Here is a 17,132-nt window from a genome sequence, read left to right as displayed (position 1 = left end):
CCGTTGAGCCTCATCAAAAATGAGTGATGCGTCCAGGTCGAAAACATCATCGACCCCCGCGAAGCAGCCGCGAAATATATCATCCCCTTCGGGGGCCTTCCCCACATCGGGGGTCCCCATGGACCGGGCATCTCGAAAATACCCCTCATAGAACGTGGGGCCGGGCGGCGAATCATCAATGTTAATTGTCCCGAGCGAGTCACTTGGGGCATTCTCTTCTCTTTGAAGGGCCTCAGAACTAGACCCTTCAGGCACACCCGTCGGTTGCTCATCACGGCAGGAGGCATAATCAACACTCGATGACTTGGAGACTCTGCTCGGACCTTCCTCCGAGATCACCTCGGTCTGCGGCTAAACCTCCTCGACCGTCATCGGCTCAGCAGTTCTTGAAGCTTCGATGCCTTCCCTCTTCCGAGCCACCAGCAGGTAGTTGGCATCTTTTCCCTCCTCATCTTTATCTCGTAGTGTTTGGACTACATCGGCAGACAGAACGGCGGGATCAGTCTTCGACTTTCGAGCCCTGCTTTTTTTGGGATTTGGGGTATCTAGAGGCGAGACCCTTCTCCTTTTCTTGTCTTTGGTCGGCTTCGGGACCTCCTCTTACCCGGGGGAGGCGGCCTCATGGCGACATTATCTCCAAGACCTGTATGAGAAGAAATCAAATTAAAAATAAGTATTTCACAGGAAAGCATCAAACACGGATAGGGGAACTTACCATGATTTTTGGCCTCCCATCGACCCTTGGCAAAATCGCGCCACGAGCGCTTAGCATATGAAGAGGTTGAAACCAGTTGTCGAACCCAACCTGCAAGGTCTGGGACTGCACCAGGAAACCAGGGGGAAGTTGCACCATAAAGAAGAATATAGACGAGAAGAGGTAAAGGAAACATAACAAGTAATCAAACGTTATCGGTGAGGTTCTACTTACGCTTCATGTTCCATTCTTCAGTGAATGGCATCTTCTTGGCGGGGATTAAGTCCGAAGTCCTGACTCAGACAAACCGGCCCATCCATCCTCGGTCCTTATCCTCGTCTATGCTCGAGAACAGCACTTTCGTGGCCCGGCGCTGAAGCCTTATCAGTCCGCTCCGATAAAGACGGGGGCAGTATAGCCTAATGAGATGATCGAGGGTGAAAGACATCCCCTCGACCTTGCTCGAGAAGAATCTGAGCAAAATGACAATGCGCCAAAAAAGGGGTAGAACTGGCCTAGAGTTACCCGGTATTGGCGGCAGAAGTCGATTATGACAGGATCGATGGAACCCAGTGTGAAAAGGTAGGTATACACACTTAAGAATCCTTTTACATGAATAGTGATTTCCTCCTCGGGGGTAGGAATCACCACCTCTTTATCCTCCCAGTGGTAGTCTTTTTTCACTTACTCGAGATCGTATTCAGATATCGAATAGATATATCTAGACATGGGCTCGCATCGGCCAGGAACCGAAGAGGGTTTTTCGACTTTAAAGTCGAAAGTAAGTTCATATGGCCCGGGAATGCACTCTTCGATACGTGGCTCCATCGGTGTTTTGTCACCGGCCGACCACGATGAGGAGGCCTTTTCTTCTTGAGGAACGGTCTTTGATATTTTTGCCATTGCTATATGAGGTTTAATGAAGAAGAAGGAGAAATTTATGTTTTAATAAGAGATTGGCAAACGGAAACCGGCAAAGTTGATGAATTTGAGGAGAATAGAAGAGCTTTTGAAGATTAGAAGAAGTTTGAAAGTAAAGTTTGAGAAGATTATTAAGGTGGTCTATTTATAATAGCCACTTTGATGGTTTAAAAGCACTGGTAGCCGACCATCAACTGGTGTTAATTAATGACCTTGAGAACTGTGCAGACGCGACGCTTCAATCACTTCTGTCGCTTACGTCATGATGTTGACGTCATAATTGATCGAGGTATTAAATCGAAGTCTCGAATTCGTTTCTTCTCGTTACACTCCAAAAAATGAGGGGACTATATGTATACGGTCGAAATCAGGCATACCCGATTTCGTTGGCAGGGCAGTTGCCTCGAGGGTAATCTCATAATAGATCGGGCTCGAGCTCGAAGATAGAACATCAAGCTTGGAGATCGAAGTATCCATTGAGATCGAGGCCAGCAACAATCGAGATCAAGCATGACTGACTTCGAGTGAGGCGTAATAACGGAATGGCGAGATATCAGTAACCGGTCGAAGATCGCGGCGGAAATCCCGGAACAGATCAAATCAAAGCGGTTATTAGTGTCAATCATGGGATCTACTTCCGTTATTAGAGTTGTACCTTATTTAGGATTCCTCTATTATATATTGAAGGATCCCATTCACTTGTGGGGGATAATAATTATTCACTGATAAGAGTATATACATACACTGCTTTCTTTGTTTTACTTACTGTTCATCGTTGTTTGTTCCATCCTCTACTGTTCTTATTAACTAACCTCGAGACGATCTCGAATCGAGGTCGAGGCATAGTTTGCAAACCGGTTTGATTTATTTTATTGTCCAATTTATCTATTTAATTCGTTGTTTATCAATTGGTACTGATTTAAATTACATATCTTTAAAACCACAATATAAGTTTAATTGTTACTCAATTTTTAGGGTAAACAGTATGTTAATTTATCATAAAAGAATTTATATTTAATCGTAATAACCTTATGAGACATAAATTAATACATATTTGGATAGTTTTTCAATTAGGAATTTTACAATAGTCAATCCATTCTTGGTGTATGAAGCTTTAGGAGCGTTTGAGTTATTATACCAGAAAATTTGTTTGTAACTGTTTATTTATAAAAAGTTGTGTTAACAATTAAAAGTGTTTTTAATATTTGGTACTTATTAACTACTTTCAATCAGCTAAAACAAGCAGGTCCTAGTTATACTTGCATACGTTAAAGCTAGGTTTAAGGTTTAAATATATCTTTTTAGAAAGTATAAAATATTAGAATATAAATTATATCCTTAAACTATTTGTTCAGAATGGAGGAAAAAAATTGATCTACGATTCGTGCAACATAAGCTTGGACTTGGTGTTCGTGTTTACAGAGTCCACGTATATATACCACATGCCTACTTCTACCTCCTAGTAACGTGTCTGTCACGTAAACATTATAGCATCAAACAATCTAAGCCAATCACCAATTCCTTTAAGTAATACATAGCCTCCTTAATCAGATGTATACATGATCACTCCCAATTATTCCTCCTAAGAGGTCTAGCGGACGTTGCAAATAAAATCTAATTTACAAGTCCGGAGTCGAATCCCACAGAGAATTAACCTACTAATTACAACCACTAGATTTGCACGAATTCAAGTAATCAACCTTCAGAAATATTAAATAACGATTTGAATGTTTACTAAATAAGAGAAAAGTAATTAAAATGCAGTAATTTATAACTAACAGAGGAAATGTTATGGACAAGATTTGAAAAAGTCTAGGGTTATGATTTTCCGTATTGTTGGAATCCTTCCCGCTACGTTTCTTATAAATTCGCCTAAGTATTCTCTACCGATCGTGAGTAATTTGGGTGTCGTAATTCTCTTCCGAGTAATTACCACAATTTACTAGACATATTCTTCCGAACTACGCAGCTGGCTCAAACTCACCGCTCACTAGGATCGCACCAAGGTTTCTGTAACGACCCGACCGGTCGTTTTGGAGATTGGCGCCCTGTTCGGCGGCTTAAGGTCTCGAGAAGCTTCATAATGTGTATAATAACTTGCGTGTGTGGTCGATATTGGTTTTCAGATGATTCGAGATTTAATTGAAAGAACAATTCTTATTTTTGAAGCTTAAATGAAAAGAGTTGACCGAAACTTGACTTTTGGGTAGACGACTCTGAAATGGCATTTTAATGATTTCAATAGTTTTGTATGGTGATTTTGGACTTAGGCGTGTGTCCGGATTTGGATTTGGAGGTCCGTAGGATAATTTGATGCATTTTGACGAAAGTTGGAAAAGTCAAGTTTTGGAAGGTTGATAGGTTTGACCGAGAGTTGACTTTGGTGATATTGGGATCGGAATGTGATTCCGAGAGTTGGATTAGCTCTTTTATGTCATTTGGAACTAGCATCCAAAATTTGGCGTCATTCCAGGTTGATATGTTATGTTTCGGCGCGAGTTTTAGAAGTCAGAAGATTTAGAAATTTATAAGTTCGATTAGTGGTGCGATCTGTAGTTTCGATATTGTTTGATGTGATTTGAGACCTCAAGCGGGTTCGTGTTATGTTATAGGACTTGTTGGTATATTCGTACGGGGTCCCGAGGGGCTCGGGTGAGTTTCGGACGAGCTTCGGATCAATTGGAGCATTTTTAGGCGAGGCTGGTTTGGGCTGAGTTCTGGTGTGGTCGCACCTGTGGACCCCTGAGCGCAGGTGCATTGATCGTAGGTGCGGAGGAGAAGGGGTGCAGATGCGGAACAAGGCTGGAAGGGGAGGATCGCAGCAGCAGATGTTTTGGGCGCACCTACGCAATCACAGGTGTTGGATGTTGAGCGCAGAAGCGCATATGCTGTCAGAGAAGCAACTTTGTCTGAGGCAAGGCATTTTCGCAGAAGCGGATGTCGCAGAAGTGACCTACTGACCGCAGAAGCAGGATCCCTGGGCAGAATCATATATTTCGAAGGGTTTGAGGATTTATTCATTTTTGGAGTTGTAGACCTCGGTTTTGGGAGATTTTTCGTGAGTTTTTCAAGAAACTCATTGGGATAAGTGTTCTCTACCCGAATCTTGTTATATTTCATGAATCCATTATTATTTTCATCATGTAATTAGTGAATTAAGTTAAAAATTTGGGGAAACTTTGTAGAAATCTTTCAAAATGTAAAATGATTATTTGAAAGAGGAATTGATATTGGAATTTGGTAATTCTTGTATGGTTGGACTCGTTATCGAATGGATGTTCGGATTTTATAATTTTGGTCGGATCACGAGGTACGGGCCCAGGGGTTGACTTTTAGCTCTTGTTAAAGATTGAAGCTTTATTATTCGGAATTATTTTCTATGAGTTTTATTTATGAATTGAAATTATTTTGGTTAGATCTGAGCCGTCCGGAGGTTGTTCCACACGAGAAGGTCATTTTAGAGTAACGGTCTAGCTTCTTTGAGGTAAGTATCTTGCCTAACTTTGTGTGGGAGAACTACCCCTTAGGATTCGAGTATTTTGTGCTAATTGTGTCATGTGAAGGCCGAGTACGCGAGGTGATGAGTACGTGCCCAGACTTATTTATGGAAATTTGACAGGTCATTGTGCTCTTAGGTTCTTATATCCATTAAATATGAAGTTATTTTGTCATGTTAAATTCCTTATTTACTGAATCTCTTCCGTAATTGCTCCACCCTAAGCGAAGATTTGTTATCCCTTATCATTGTTGACTTACCCTTAATTGGAGTCATTGATTCATGTTATCCCTCTTATCGTTGAATTGTACTTATGTGGGATCATTGCTACACAGTATCTCTTCCTTGTTGAGATATTGCTATGTTGTACCATTATCTCCTGTTGTGTCTTTCCTTGTGAGTTCGTTCTTCCGTCTTTTTTGTGTTCTGAAATTCCTGAGTTGAATTACTTGATGTATTTTTGTGTTATTGTCGTTGTTGTTGTGGTATTCAGGGTTATGTGGCACGAGGTTTCTTCCGTGCGGATGTTATTGTGGCACGAGGTTTCTGTCGTGCGGATGTTATTGTGGCACGCAGTTTTTGTCGTGCGTATGTTATTGTGGCACGAGGTTCTTGCCGTTCGGATGTTATTGTGGCACGAGGTTTATGCCGTGCGGATGTTATTGTGACATGAGGTTTCTGTTGTACGTATGTTATTGCGGCACGAGGTTTCTGTCGTGTGGATGTTATTGTGGCACGAGGTTTCTGACGTGCGATCGTTATTATTGCACGAGGTTTCTGCCGTGAGGTTGTTATTGTTTGCACGAGGTTTTGTCGTGCCGTTTTGATTCATTTACGATTTGAGACTACGAGGCAGTACCTCGGGAGGACTTTGTTGTCATTTCCCTTTTTTCTGTGCACTTGTCTTAGATTGTTGTTTTCTTAGCATAGTATTAATTGTCCTCCTCTATGTTGCATTATTTGTTTGGTTCTGTGTAGCTAATTTTGTTGTACTAGTCGTTGTTTCAACTTCATTGCTACTTTTATTAATCTGTACATTTTGTGGTGATCGTTTCTTATGTGCCATTCATTGTCTCTACTCTTATCGGTTGACTTGAACTGTGGTAGCACACTTGCACAAGCATACATGTAGTTAAATCACCCTATCGATTTAAGAAGAGGAATCCTGACATTGTTGACCATTGCATGTACTCTCGTCTATTTGCCTTCTGTATGAGAGTTGTTCTCTTGGCACGAGAGTCATCCGTGCAGTTATGAATTGTAATGTGGGCACAAGATGCTAAGTGATTAGGGTTCAAGAATTGGGACCCGTGAGCTGTGATTTTGAGGTTCGGTACCTCGTGGAAATGCTCGAATAGATATGGTGTGAAAATGGTTATTCCTATTGAGTTGTTGATGGGTTTTCTTTATTTGGTTTCACTGGACTTAGACTGTGTCCAGCGTACTCTACGGTATTACTACTTGACTGTTTCCCGTTAAATAGTTGTTATTAGTGTATCATTGCAAGTATTGTTTTGTGTTTCTTATCTTGCTTAGCTTTATATTAATATTGGTTCTCTGGTAGTTCACCTTCATACTTGTTCAGGATGTTTAGTCCGGCAGGTATCTTGACTGTCCCTCGTCACTACTTCATCGAGGTTAGTTTTGATACTTACTGGGTACCGCTGTGGTGTACTCATACTACGCTTCTGCATATTTTTGTGTTGATCCATGTGCCACGATTGTTGTTGATTATTAACTGTCTGGTCGAGCTCATAAGACTCAAGGTAAACCTGCTGTCGCGTTCGAAGGCCTCAGAGTCACCCTCTGATTTTGTATTTGTACTATTTAACTTCCATTTCAAACAGTTGTATTTAGAGATTTTTCTAGTAAATTCAGTAGAGCTTATGACTTGTACTACTGATTTTGAGAATTGTAAGTTGTGTAATAAGGTTCCATTTCATGATTATCAATTGTTGGTCAAATTTTTTTATTAATTCAGTAAGTGTTAGTCTTACCTAGTCTTAGAGACTAGGTGCCATCACGACATCCTACGGAGAAAAATTTTGGGTCGTGATAGTTTCTTTATTTCTAACCCACCTTTAAACCCTCCATATTGATTCCTCACATACATTAGGAGTAATGGATTTCAACAACTACCTAAATATGTACCCTTTTCCAAGCAATACACACTAAATAGGCACAGTCGATTGAGAGCTCTTCAATCAACCCCAATGTAAACGTAGTTGAACAAGTAGAGAAAAATCAAAGGCAAATCTATATTAAACGTAGCAAAAAATTATCCTCTAATAGGTTCCATCAAACCCGATATTAGAAAGTTTAGCTACTCATAAATGTATCAACAATCATCATGATATTCAAAGACATTAAACTACAAAGTACAGAGATAAACGGAGGTGTTTGATTCTTGCTTCACCGAGCTCTGTAGCCTTTTCTTCTCCAAAATAGTGTCCAGCCCTTTCTCAACTTATTTGGGGAGTATTTATATGTTAGGGCCAAAATCCCTCAGTCCAAATCCAGGTTGGAGTCTTTTAACCTGCGACTTTTAATTGTCGGGCTATAGACCTCGCGAAGCCAGGCGAATAGCGTGGTCAGCCTGGCTATAGAGCTGGCTTTACTTGGTCTGTAGCACGGTAAGGCAGGCTATAGAGTTGGCTTTACTTGATATGTAGCACGGTTTGGGTACTTGATGCTTTTGTGCTATTTTCTTGCATTTTTGTCCTCTTTTATGCAATTTTCATTCGACTCTTTCTTCTGATGCTCCTACATAAAACAACACAATTTAACTCAAATATCGCACAATTAATAACTAAATCAACAAAATATAGGGCGAGTAATGTACTAAAAGTATAGCATTTTGGCCGAACATCAGTACACCAAACATTTAATTATAATTTCCATGTTCCCACACGTTTCCTTTTTTCCAATCTTTTTCACTTTCATATTGTGACAAGAGTGAGTTGCTCTAGTGGTGAGCACCCTTCATTTCTAACCAAGAGGTTGTGAGTTCGAGTCACCCCAAGAGCAAGGTGGGGAGTTCTTGGAGGGAGGGAGCCGGGGGTCTATCGGAAACAGCCTCTCTACCCCAGGGTAGGGGTAAGGTTTGCGTACACACTACCCTTCCCAGACCCCACTATTGAGATTATACTGGGTTTTTGTTGTTGTTGTTGTTGTATTTGTATTATTGATTTCGATACCTATAAAATAGATATAGCAGACCATCTTACAAAACATTACTCCCGAAATACTTTTTAGAAAGAACGTAACTCCAAATAACATCACAAGTACCCCAGAAAGGTTTTCTTCTTTCTGTTGTTCAACCAAACAAGTATTTGGTTATACCATTTTGTGTTCAAAGATGGTGAAAACAAGAACTAGAGCAGATATTGATTTGAGAAGAATGGGCGAGCAGCTTCAGAGACATTTAGATCGAGTGTTTAGCGATCATAAGAGTTGTGAAAGTGAAGAATCGAAAGTCCAAATCATCACGAAAGAAGAATGGGAATTGGAGTGCCAGAAAATTAAGGTCAAGAGTCTTATTGATCAAGGGGCATATGGATCATTTTACAAAGGAGTTTACGTCGCAGGTACCTTTAATGCATACTTATATTTTGTTTTTCTTGGTTTCTTAAAATGAGTATATATTGCACGCTAATTTATAAATTCACAAGTTCTACAATTCATAGTATATACTCTATGGCGTTTTTCCTATATACTCATGTTAATTCTGCTGTGCTATAAACCCTATATATACTCTTTTGTTCTTTTAAAATTTCTAGGGCCTGCCTCTGATTATTTCAGTTTATATTCATTAGGATTAGGTTTCCATAGATTTCAAGATTTGGCAACAAATCAACACAATTTGTACCGAAAATTTGTGGCTAGAAATTACTTAGCTTAATTTTTTATTTTTTTTAATTCAAACCCACCTTCCGGGTGGGGGTTAGGCATGACCCCTACCGTGTAGATTAATAACCAAAAGGAAAATACATGAACAAGAGGTAGAAAGTGCCTAACCTCTTCAAAAGATTCTAAGACAATGGACAGACCCATTGCTATACATTTAGCTATCCAAGAGATATCTTGGAGTCTTCACAAAAATAACAGCCATAAGACATTACTGTTTTGTTGAGAGTGTAACTCTCAATATAATTCTTAATTAGCCTAAGATTGCAGACAAAGCTATGTAGGATAAACCACATCTAACAAGGTAAGTTCAGAAAGTGTTTTGGCCCTAATCCTAAAATTAGGGAATCCTCCTTTGTCCATGTTAATCGTAGCAAGGGTGTAAAAGGAAGAGTAAATTAATTCATTTTGCTGTGTATGACTCATTGTAGCAAGGGTGTCCGCCACTTGATTAGCTTCTCTATAGCAATGTTAAATAGTCCAAGTAATGGTTCCCAGGGCACTTCTAATCTCTTTGACTATGGTAGCTAGCTTCCATGGGATTTTGTAGACATACTTAATCCAATACATGAGAAGTATTGAGTCAGTTTCCGGTTCCAAACTAGTATGACCATGTTGCACGCACCACTGAATTCCAAAAAGCAAGGCCATGGCTTCGGCTTCGTTGTTAGTTCCTATTCCAAAGGGGACAGAGTAAGCCATGATCATTCTTTCTTGAGCGTCTCTGACTATTCCTCCTCCTCCACAAATGCTATTTTTATGACTCCCGTCACTGTTTAGTTTGAAAAATCTACTTGCAGGTTTGATCCAATAGACGGCCCTGCACAGTTTATAAAACATCTTCTTGTCTACAATATGGGTTAGTTCAATCCATGAAAGATCATATTTAAAGTTTAAAAAATGAAGCCTAACAATAATAAGAATAGTTTGAGAGATTTGAAAAAGTAATTTGGGAAGAAAAGGTTTGATTACCATATCTACTACAACACCTAGCTTTCCAAAGTTCCCAAATAATAATTATAGGAATAATTTTTGTCAAGAAAGCAGAAACAGGATTGCACGAAGCAAAATTCCACTAGAAAGTAAGTGCATGTTGAACAGAGTGAAATTGCCCGGTGATACCAAAGAACTCTCCAAAGTGTTTCCACACTGACTTGGCAAAGTAACCATTGACAAACACATGATGAATCGATTCAGGTTGAGGAGCCCTACAATAGTGACACCTGTATTGCTAAATCTAGAGACAATATCATCATTAGGGATTCTATTAAGTAAAATCCTCCATGAGATGAATGACATCTTAAAGGGCAGGGTTTTATGCCAAAGCTTATCCAGTAAATAATTTTCATTCCTATTTTTTCTCATTATGTTCCAAGCATTCCCCACTGAAAAAAGACCTGAAGTACTCCCCGTCCAAATAGGCATGTCTTCTTCATTATTCAAATCAATCTGCATCTTGAGGATGTGATCTTTCATAAAATCATTAATGCCCCCACAAACATCCCAATCCCAAACTTGTCCATTCACTACAAGAAATTGGATAATTAGTGCCGACATTTAGCAGCAACCCTATTGCTACAACAGTTATATTATTAGCAGCGACTTTAAAAGTCGCCACAGATAATAAATATCCATATTTTCTTGCAGCTGGGCTCCTATTCACTTTTAAAATAATAAAAAAAATAAAAATAGATCTCTCTCTCCTAATTAAACACTCTCGAACAGATCGAAGAGTGAAGAACGAAAGCTCACAAAACTCGGGTCCTCTCTCTAGAAATCAGTACTCTTCTGCTAAAATCTCACCCAAATCGAAATCCCTCAAATCAAAATGTGAATGTCATTTTTCAGGTATGTTAAAATCCCTAATCTTTTCGTTTTTCTTTGGGGAAAGAATTTGCTTTGCTGTAATCGATTTCGTGGAGGTACAATGGAACGAACGATTTCTCTTCCATAATCTAACTAAAAACCTTCTTATTTTGTTACTATCATATGTCTAACTGAAAACCCATATTGATTTATGTAAGATATATTTACATTTGGGTTTTTTTATAATGATTTTGTAAGACAAAATTTTCAACATGTAGTTAGGGATATTGCTTCTATTCGTTTTTGTTCTGTTCTTTTTTCATCCAATACCTCAAACAGATCATTAATTGTACTGTGCATTCTCATTTATTTTAGGGTATATCAATGTTTTCATGAAACTGCAACAAGCCAACAAAGCCTCAGTTTTTTTAATGTGTTATTTGCTTATCATTAATTGATGAAAGAGATAAAAGTAGAAAAATTATTTCAGCGGATATTGTTTCAGCGATTTCACATTTGTATTTTCAGATTTCATCTCGAATTTCTCTCAGCCATTTGATATAATCTACAGGAATACAAAAAAAATCACACAGAAAGAATCGTTTGAAGCCTATTTGGTGTTGTTATTGTCGATTCTCGGTCTTGACAGAATCTCAACTATTTCTTTTTGTGGGTAAGTTAAAAGCTTCTTCTTGAGAGACCTTTTACATGTCGACATTCCATTCTTATTTTGTTCTTGTATGGTTATGTGCCTAAATTAGTAGATTTTCTAGGTCATGTTCTTTTAATAGTTTAAGTTTCTGCAGATTTTCTTCAGGCAAAACAACTTTTGGCTAAAATGAACATATCCTGTATCTTGCAATCTTTAATGCTTTTCAAAATTTTGATGCAGAAGTGTGGCACTCTTCATTTCAGTAGCAATACTTAGCAGTAGTATTGTATAATAACAATAGTATGTTGCAGTAAAAGAATGTTTTTCCTCGTTTCAGTGAATGTTTGAATAATATTGGGAAATGCTATGGATTCTCAATTTTCTTTAAATTGATTGTCAATTAATTAAGCAGAAAATATTTACTGTGTTAGGGGAAAGTGCATGGACAAAAGAACAGCTTCTTATGTTGTCCTAAATCTTGCTTTTTGGTCCAGACAACTTTTGGAATTGTTAAGCTGCTTTTTAGTACACAAAGTCACAAGCAACTTCTGGCTTTCCTTTGACATAGATTGAAAAGTCTTAGAATTTTGATAGTAGTTGTGGTATGTCACTTGTCTTAGTTTAGCTTTGTTCTAGGTTGGTAGTCCAGCCTTTTAAGTTGCATTTGTGGTCTCTAGTTGCAGTAAATAATGGTTAGATAACTGTTTGAGTAGTAATATTTAGGCTGTAAACCAGGCTTACCTGAACCAAGACCTTTGGGATATATATATATATATATATATATGCATGTTTTTGGATATAACAAATCTCATTATATTCCTTATATATATTACTTTTGTCTAGCAGGGACAAGGCACTTAAACAGTGGTATCGTTCAAGGATGGTGTCGAGCAAGGAGCAGTTACAAGGCACTTAATATTTTGTCTTTTTTGGGATATGTATATGCGTACAATTACAATGCACAATTGAAGTGTCGGGTAGTATATATGTAATTGACTTTTTAGTAATGATAATATTTATAATATTCGGCTTGAGAAATTCTTTTGGTGTTTGTCAAACATTATTGATTGCTTTAATATTGATAGTCAATTGATATGAATATCTCTATATGAAATTTTAGAGAATTAGGTTCCTACAGGCATGGAAATGTATATAATTTTGGTCGTTATAATTGCTGAGAAAATAAGTTTTAGTAGCGACATAGTTTTGTCAAAAAATTAGTAATTGTTGCGATATAAAAGTTGTCACTGTAGGTTTATTTCTTTTGCAGCGACTTTAGTCGCTACAGAAAACGTTGTGCCTTTCATGGTTAAATATTTTGTGGCCACGCCTGTCGCTACTAAAAGACATTTATAGTGGAGACACAATGTTGCCACTGAACATAAATATTATTGTGGCGATGCTAGTCGCTGCTAAAGGTGTATACAGTGGCGACCCATCTAATATTTGTTCTTATGGAACAATTTTTTATAGCGTTTTTTCCAACCTTTTGTGGCAACTATGTCGCCACAAAATATATTCTTTTAGCGGCAACTTTAGATGTCGCCACAAATAACCTTCAGTTACGGTTGTGCTTGTGGTAATACAAAAGTCGCCACTGATACCTTTTAGCAGTGACTATTAGGGATTTTGTAGCGACTTTGGTCGCCACAATAAAGTTGATTTCTTGTAGTGATTGAAAACATCCTTGATGCATATTCTCCCAGGAGTAAAGTTGGAGGGGAGGAGCTTATGGAGAGGACCTAGAGTCTTAATATCACACATAGCTTTCCAATTGTGGGATTGACCCTTTCTCCATTTAACTCTAAGCAAGTGAGATTTCTGACATATTTAGCTCTCAAGAATTGAGACCACAAAGATTCCATAGTCCTAAACCTCCACCATTGTTTGGCAGTGAATGTCTTGCTAACATTAGTGAGTTTCCTAAAATTAGCCCCGCCTTCACTAAAAGGGTAAGAGAGATTATCCCATGATGACCAATGGTACATTTTGGAACCATCAGCATCACTCCAGAAGAATCTATTAAGCTCATTCTCAATCGTTCTAAAAAACAGTAAGGGAGAGATTCATAACAGATAATAAATGAGAAGGCATGGCTTGAAACACATGTTTGATAAGGATACTTTTACCTCCAGCTGAGAGGAACTTATTATTCCTTCCTCTAGTCCTTGCTAGAATTTTTTCAATCATGCCTGAGTATGTTGATATTCTCTTCCTTCCCAAATATAGGGGGCATTCAAGATATTTGAAAAGAAAGTTTTCCTTCTTCATTCCAGTCAACCTAGTAGCTCTGTCTATCCTTCTTGAGCTTGCATTGGGATGTAATATGATAGAACTTTTTTGCTTGTTTATTCTCTGCCCAGAAACATCCTCATAAGTTCCCAAAGCTCTCATGATCCTCTTCAATGATTTTCTGTTACCACTGGTGAACAATATAATGTCATCTGCAAAACAGGGAAAAGGGATTATAATTCCAGTCCAAGAACGTTTTTATTTGCTTAAGCTGTGAAATAGACCATCATTTAACTCGTCTACTAGGATCTATATAAACAATAGATTAGTTTTTATGACACTTTCATCTTTGCTCTATAGCCTAAAGGGAATGTACCAAACCCTAAAATATTCCATTTAATTCTTCACAGCTCTAATGCTCATCTACAGACTATACCAAAACCCTAATAGTTTTCCTGCAACATTCTCTCTTTTATAATTTTTTCCTCCTTAAATTCAGAAAGAATATGTGACATTACATAGCCAAATTGAAAGAGCAGCCGACAAACAAAGTGTAATAAAGCTTTGTCTTCATTTGGGTCCTCTTGATGTTCAGCTAGAAAATCCGAAGTTTTGTTTTTGTACGTTATACGTTCTTTTCTAGCTAGGTTGACTTTATTGTCATTTTAATATTACGCTCTTCCAGTTAAAATACTTGATTGGGAGATGAAGATAGAAGGGCTACAGTAACGAAGGCTTTCACGCAAGATGTTTCTATATGGTACAAGCTAAATCACCCAAATATTGCTAAGGTACGTAATTCAAACTTCTTTTCCTCCTATATTTCTTCATCTGTATTTATTCCGAGTAATATTTTTCATTTAGTATATTTGGGGGCGAATTTAGAGTCGGTTCATGTGTTTCAACTTATTGAAGTGTGTAACCATCTCGTTTAAAAACTTAAATGTCATAACGAACATGCTTATATTTACTTAATTATATAAGAACTAGTTCATGTGTTTCAACATGTTGAAGTGTGCGACTATCTCACTTAAAAACTTAAACTGTTAGGAAGAGCGCGACATTATTTACTTAATTGTGTCTTAAACACGCATCTTCACGTATATGATTGATTTTCTCTTTGATTTTCACCTAACAAATGTCAAACCCTTTTTCTTCAGTTAATCGGAGCTTCGAGGGAGAGCGTGCCCGAAATTAAACTCAAATCAGCAAATGGCCAACAGCGTCCAACGAAGGATGGATATTGCATTGTGGTAGAATATGTTCCTGGAGGCACTCTCAAATCCTACCTCATTAAAAAACACATCAAGAAGTTACCTCTGCATTCAACTAGCATTGGATGTTGCAAAAGGGTAATACATATATATAATTATATACTTTCATCTTCATATCTGTTTAGCTTTATGAACTTCCTTCCCAAAAATCTCATGTTCTAAGACACTTATTTTAAACTGGTGCATGTACAGACCAATTATTCTGAAATAGTAACATTTTTTTTTCTCTTTATCCCTATGTAGGTTGAGTTACCTTCACTCACAGAAAATAGTTCATAGAGATGTGAAGACTGAGAATTTACTTGTTGACAAGGAAGGAAGAGTAAAAATAATAGACTTGGGAGTGGAGGCTTCTTGTCCTATTGAAATAACAGGCCAAAATGGCACCATGGGATACATGGCTCCTGAGGTATGTCATTATATGCATCTTTAATTCTCTATATTTTCCTTAGTGCGTATTCAGTCAAGTTAGTCAAAAGATAATAAACAAACTATAACTACGTACTATTATAATTTGACTTTATAAGGGTTTTTCATTGTCCTTAAAGAAAGATACTTAATATAGTAGCAATTAAATGTATAAGTGTTTGTCCAAACTGCCATTTATAAGACGACTCACGTAATTAACATTCCACTGATTGACAGAGTAAGATTGAATTTTTAAAAAAAAAAAAATTCTTTCGTTTTTCAAAATGTCAAATATTTGAAGTTAAATTAAGATTGCTAAAAAGATAAATACTACAGATCGGAGATAGTACTATACAACGAGTGACTCGAAGATTGTATACCCCTCACTCCTTATATTTACGACGTACTTAAAGTGCTTCTATAGGTCGATGTTTTTGTTTTAATAACAAAGAGAAAAAAGATCAGTGAATTCTGTATTACCGACTATGTTTCAAGTGAAATCTCATCGTTTCTTGCCTTTGTTTTATATGTAGGTTCTTGCTTGTCTCCCATATGATCATAAATGTGATGTCTACAGTTTTGGAATTTGCTTGTGGGAAATATACAGCTGTTCAATGCCATATCCTGAACAAATTCCCCTTTCTAAAACTTCTCCAGATGTCTACAAGGTACATTTCTTTTTCACTTTTCCATATCTCAGTTGAAGCTAAAATAGCAATAACTAACTTAATTCTTCAAATTCTTAGGGTCGAAGACCTGAAATACCAAACTCTTGCCCAAGTGCCCTGGATGATATAATGAAGAAATGTTGGGATGCAAACCCCAAAAGGAGACCAGAGATGCAGGAGGTGGTTCTGATGTTGGAAGCAATTGACACATCTGAATTAGCTGCACAAAATGAAATTCAGGGTTGTTTTTGCTTGATAAGACGAAAAGGATTATAATGTACAATAGATTGGTTTTGTCTTGTATATGTTTAGGACCATTATTTTAAATTTTTATGTACAAATAATTCTTTTCAGCTTCTTGGACTGCAAATAATTCGTACCTTTGGTCAAATGTTAATAGGAATCTAGTAATGTTTTAATCCAGCATGTTCTGCGTATATATAGTGACTTGATTATTTTATATATAGGGCCTACTGCTCATATCTTATGTGCTTATTTCGGAGTTATTGTTTTACTTAAGTTTTTTCATTTATTACATCAGAGGAAAACACTCATCTTCTCTATGAGTCTTTTATCATTTGATCCAGTACCGTTCCCTTAGATAGGGAGATAAATACTGCTAAGTGCTAACTCTCAAGATTGATGAATATTGATACCTCTCGGATAGAGTACTGGAAATGAAAGATCTATGAGATAATAAACTATTGGTTTATAGCTATCCTTGGCAGTAAATAAAAGAAAAGGTGATTTTCTTGCATAATCCAGATAAATCAACTTTTATATATGAATGTGGGAGAATTTGTATGGGAAGTATGGAGTCCCTCTCCATCTTTTTCATCTGCAAATAATTTCTGATGTGAAAACACAACCACATAACTGATTGTTTAATTGGGAAAAGACTGGATATCCCAAATGAATTGGCTCATTCAATAAATATCAAGCTAGGAAATAAAGCAGTAAAAATTGCTGCATGATCCAACAGAATGTGAAGAATCTGTTGATTCATTCAGCTTAAGCTTTGACGTTCTTTTTCTTCTGTTTCGTTCAATGCAAAAGTTACATGAACCATGTGAGA

At 37.5% G+C, this 17,132-nt stretch overlaps 1 protein-coding gene, 1 long non-coding RNA gene and 1 pseudogene across 2 annotated transcripts; 2 read left to right on the top strand and 1 right to left on the bottom strand.

The window, feature by feature from the left end:
• The first annotated feature begins 8,362 nt into the window (after window positions 1-8,362).
• LOC104110673 (uncharacterized) lies at window positions 8,363-12,513 on the top strand. The gene is made up of 3 exons (XM_033659837.2): window positions 8,363-8,698; window positions 11,352-11,496; window positions 12,322-12,513. Exons 1-3 carry the CDS (start codon window positions 8,470-8,472, stop codon window positions 12,389-12,391), a joined length of 444 nt encoding a protein of 147 aa, XP_033515728.1. The 5' UTR covers window positions 8,363-8,469; the 3' UTR covers window positions 12,392-12,513.
• Window positions 9,424-10,110, bottom strand: LOC108947602 (uncharacterized). The gene is made up of 2 exons (XR_001972109.3): window positions 9,990-10,110; window positions 9,424-9,865 (listed from the first exon to the last, which is right to left on the bottom strand). It is a non-coding gene; the product is annotated as an uncharacterized lncRNA (long non-coding RNA).
• Window positions 12,514-13,867: 1,354 nt separating the features above from the next.
• LOC104110675 (serine/threonine-protein kinase 54-like) lies at window positions 13,868-16,359 on the top strand (annotated as a pseudogene).
• The last annotated feature ends 773 nt before the right edge of the window (window positions 16,360-17,132 follow it).

This window comes from Nicotiana tomentosiformis, chromosome 4, assembly GCF_000390325.3.
Source record: "Nicotiana tomentosiformis chromosome 4, ASM39032v3, whole genome shotgun sequence".
Taxonomy (NCBI): Eukaryota; Viridiplantae; Streptophyta; class Magnoliopsida; order Solanales; family Solanaceae; genus Nicotiana; species Nicotiana tomentosiformis.
The sequence above is the reverse complement of the archived record's forward strand: the minus strand, read 5'-3'. Positions and strand labels throughout refer to the sequence as shown.